The 3955-nt window shown below is 46.5% G+C and overlaps 1 protein-coding gene across 6 annotated transcripts in view; it reads right to left on the bottom strand.

Moving 5' to 3' along the window:
- Window positions 1-3581, bottom strand: part of Alms1 (ALMS1 centrosome and basal body associated protein) — a 102420-nt gene extending 98839 nt beyond the window's left edge. For all 6 annotated transcript variants that reach the window (XR_003843230.1, XM_029534803.1, XM_029534804.1 and 3 more), the window contains exon 1: window positions 3174-3581. Coding sequence is in view for 5 of the 6 variants with exons in the window: in XM_029534803.1 (XP_029390663.1) it covers window positions 3174-3545 (372 nt within the window). In the remaining variant the exon portion in view is untranslated. The remainder of the gene's footprint in view (window positions 1-3173) is intronic.
- Between the last annotated feature and the right edge of the window lie 374 nt (window positions 3582-3955).

The following is a 3955-nucleotide window of genomic DNA, read 5'->3' as shown; positions in this document are numbered from 1 at the left end:
GCTAGAGTTGTTCACACACTCAGGATTCTCATAAAAAAAAAAAAAAAAAAAAAAGAGTCCAAAGACCGCCTGATCATAGCAAGCTCCAAACCAGCCAGGACTGTACAGTAAGATCCTGTCTCAAAAACAAAACATTTCCGGGGAGGATAAAGACACCCCAAGCTCTAAGAAGCAATATTTTTCTACTACAATTAGACAGGTCACTGTAATACAGAAAAACAATTTTCTCATATTAGGCATGGTAAGCGTTAAAGTGGGCTAATTTAAGAATTCCTCCACTAGACCTAAAGAAATAAATTTAAATATTCATGGCTATTAAAATAAGTCAGAACAATGTAAGTTAGGAAAGGTCTTCAAAAGTATAGCTTTCACTATGGTCTAAATGTAGATAACATACTACTTAAAATCTCTAGCCCAGACCACTTCTCTAATTTTCAAAACCAAATTCAATCTAGCACCCACCCAGCCAATTCATCACCTGCTCAAAGCCACCACAGATCTGGTCCATCTCAAAATCAGCATTTACTCACTAACCTAATACCTGGACACTACCCTCCACATCAATCCACTATGAAGTTCCACGATTTTGCTTTCTAAACATTAATGTTATTCTGGGATGGGTGGTATATGCCAAGTTATTCAAATTTCAGAGCAAGGCTATTTTGTTTTGGCCTCAAAGCAGGCTAGGTTTCAAAGCAAAGGCCCTGCCTCCTTCAGAAAGATCTAGCTTAAACAGGCCCTGGCTGCAGTCTGTCTCAGAGCATACTGAAATTACTGTCTCCACTCTTTAATGAGCACACTAGACCATCAGAAATTTGATCCCCTGTGACTCATACCTGCAACTGCAAAGATAATCAGTCACAAAAAAATAAAAAGAGAAAGAAAAGAAATGCACAAGGAGTCCCACCAGACAAGACCTAAACAACCAGAGAGAGCAGCACCATGACACTTAAGCAGTGCCAGAAAAGTTCCCCACTAAAGAATCTAAACTTTCTATTTCTGCCTTTTTGTCTTGTGAATTCATTCACAGCACCATGTCACCAGTCCATCAACCCTGTTTCTGGCATGACAAACATCTCTTGAAACAACCTATTTCTCCTATTCCCATCAATTTCCCCCATTCTATGTAAACCAAACTGGCCTGGAACTCAAGAGACCTGCCTTTGCCAATAAATCGAGGTTCTCAACCTATGGCCCTCTACCCCTTGGGGGTTGCATGTCCTGCATTTACATTAGGATTTATGACAGTAGCAAAATTACAGCTATGAAGTGACTTTATGGTTCAGGGTCACCACAACATGAGGTAGAAAAGAGTCACATTAGGAAGGTTGGATAACCATTGCTCTAAATGCTGGAATTAAAAAGTATACACCACCACACCCTGCTCACTTCCTTGTTCTAAAACCCTTTTTGCCTGACAGCATTGCCCTGGTCCTCTAATTAGTGTCCTTCACTTACTCAGGCTGCTCGAATCCCCCTTGCTAGCACAGCTAGCTAGCTATACTATTAATTTTCATGCTGGAATACAAATCTGATCACAAACTTCTTTATTGACTTCCCAAAACTCCAGAGATAAAGCCTCAAAATGCCTGGCATAACAGATAAAGCCTTATAGTCCAGACTCAACCCGCTGGCCTTCTTTTTCTTGAAAATATCATGCTTTAAATGATGTGGTCCAGCAGTAAGTACAATGTTTGCCTAGCTTGCTTAAAAGCCCGGGTTCAATCCTAATTCTACAAAAAAAAATCAAAAACAAATGTAAAATGTGAAGAAGTCACACTCCTGCTAACCAACAGTGCCTTGCCTCATCTACGCTTTGTTTAACCCCTTGTTTACTAGCCTTGCAGTCTTCAAGGTAACTCCCCAACCTTCACTGACAAGTCCAGGTTACCTATTTCATGCATTTATTTTTTATGCATGCATTTTTGTGTATACCAGTTTTACTTATGAGATCATGTGAACTTTCTCTGCCTCCCTCTTTAGAATGGGAACACTAGGAAGACAGCAGTTTAATTCACCATGATTTCCTTAGCATCAAGTACAAGGTGAACACTTAAAAGTGTATGCTGAATGAATTAAATACCCACTAACAAGCAAACATCATGTATTGCTTTTTGGCAATCACAGTCCACACTATCACTCTGAGAATGGAACTGTTCTGCAATTGCTTTGTCCAACATGACAGCCACTAAGCATGTCTATTAAGCACTTGAGAAGTGTACAGGATCACTGAATTCCTAATTTTATTCATCTCCCTTCCCCAATACTAGGGCTTGAAAACTCAAGTCCTTGCACACACTAGGCAAGACCTCTCTATCACTTAAATACACCAGCCTTTCTAGTTTTACTTAAAACTAATTCGTATGTAAAGAGCCACACGTGGCCATGCTGACGAACAACGCGCAGTTCTTGATAGTTAAAAAGCATTAATGGCACGGTTAGTTTCAAAATGATCTTGGCAGGACTTCTGTAAACTTGGCTCTTCCTCTATTTGGCCTTAACTTGGTACTTTCTAATTTTCCAGACCAGAGCTGCCTCACAAGCTGCTTTCATTCCAAGTTCCTGCCACCGGCTAGGAACCTATTAATTGCTACAAGTGCAGAGACACACAATGGGCGAGAAGACACACAAAAGCTCACGCAGAATACTTAACCAACAAATCCTAGTTGGGGGGGGGGAGGTCTTGCACTTCAATAAAACTAAGGAGTTAAATGCTAAACGTCTCTCCACCAGTTAGCTATTCCCTAGGCTCCCTCCCCAGCTCCCACCTGCTGCCAAAGAAGCCATTCTAACTGCACGCTCTGGGATTACCGGCTCCCGGCGCCATCTGTCTTATCTGCCCTACTTTAAAAACAAAAACAAAAACAAAACAAAAAAACAGATCCGCTGAGAGGCGCAGGAAACACCAGAGCTGTCATTGTCAGGAAGAACCTAAGGTTACAAAGTACCTGCCAGCCCCACAAGCAAGGCGTACGTACAGTCCATAAGCAAGGCGACCGCAGCGCGTAGGTCCCGAGATCCTGGACCCATTTCAGTAGATGAAGCATCTCTACAGGCGCTTGGGTCTCAGCCCCGCTCCTCCCCACAGCCCAGCTCCTCGCCTCAGCCCCGCTCCTCCCCACACCCCAGCTCCTCCCCACACCCCAGCTCCGGGCTACAGAGCCGCTTCTCACCTCAGTTTTGCCCAGATGCTCCACCGGAGTGTACCGGTGCCGCGGGGACAGAGGCGGAGGCGGAGGCGTCGGAGGGGCCGGAGAGAAGGCACTGGCAGGCCGGTCAGGGTGAGCCTGCAGCCAGGCTTTAGCCAGCTCGTCCTCCTCTTCGTCCGTGCTCTCCTGCAGCTGGGACTCGCAGTTATAATCCAAGTCGGGCCCCGCCTCTTCGAACTCTTCCAGCCTCCCACTCTCCTCAGAGGTCAGGGCCTCCTCGGTCGCCGCCGCCAATGCGTTCTCCACCTCGTCCTTCCCCTCCTCTTCCTCGCCCTCCTCCTCCTCCTCCTCTTCCTCCTCCAGCTCGTCAGGCCACGGCAGGTCCTCAGGCTCCATGTTGGCCTCGCGCTCCAGGCGCCTGTGGAAGAGGAGGAGAGGGGGAGGGGCGAGGAAGGGAGGGGAAGCGAGAGTTGACTGGCGGTTGCGGCTGCGCGCAGGCGCACCTGCCCTCACTGCCTCCCGCGGGGCGGAGCTGAGAACCAGCCCGCGCGTTGCTAGGGACGCCCCGCGGGGAGCGCGGGAAAGACGCGGAAGAGCGTCACTAGACCTTGCTCACAGTACCGTCTGCTCACAATAAACCTAGACCGGGCTTTGGGGACGCTAGCGGCCCTGCACAAGTCACCCATGATTTTTTTATCTCTTGCCCTAGAATAAAGCAATAATAATCACGTTCGCAAATTACAGATTTTAAGGTTAGTGCCTTAAGTGGCAGTCTACCTAGCAGCAGTCAATCTAATGGGATGGGG

The sequence above is a fragment of the Mus pahari genome, chromosome 2 (assembly GCF_900095145.1).
Source record: "Mus pahari chromosome 2, PAHARI_EIJ_v1.1, whole genome shotgun sequence".
In the NCBI taxonomy this organism is placed as follows: domain Eukaryota; kingdom Metazoa; phylum Chordata; class Mammalia; order Rodentia; family Muridae; genus Mus; species Mus pahari.
This window is presented reverse-complemented; position numbering and strand designations above follow the sequence as displayed.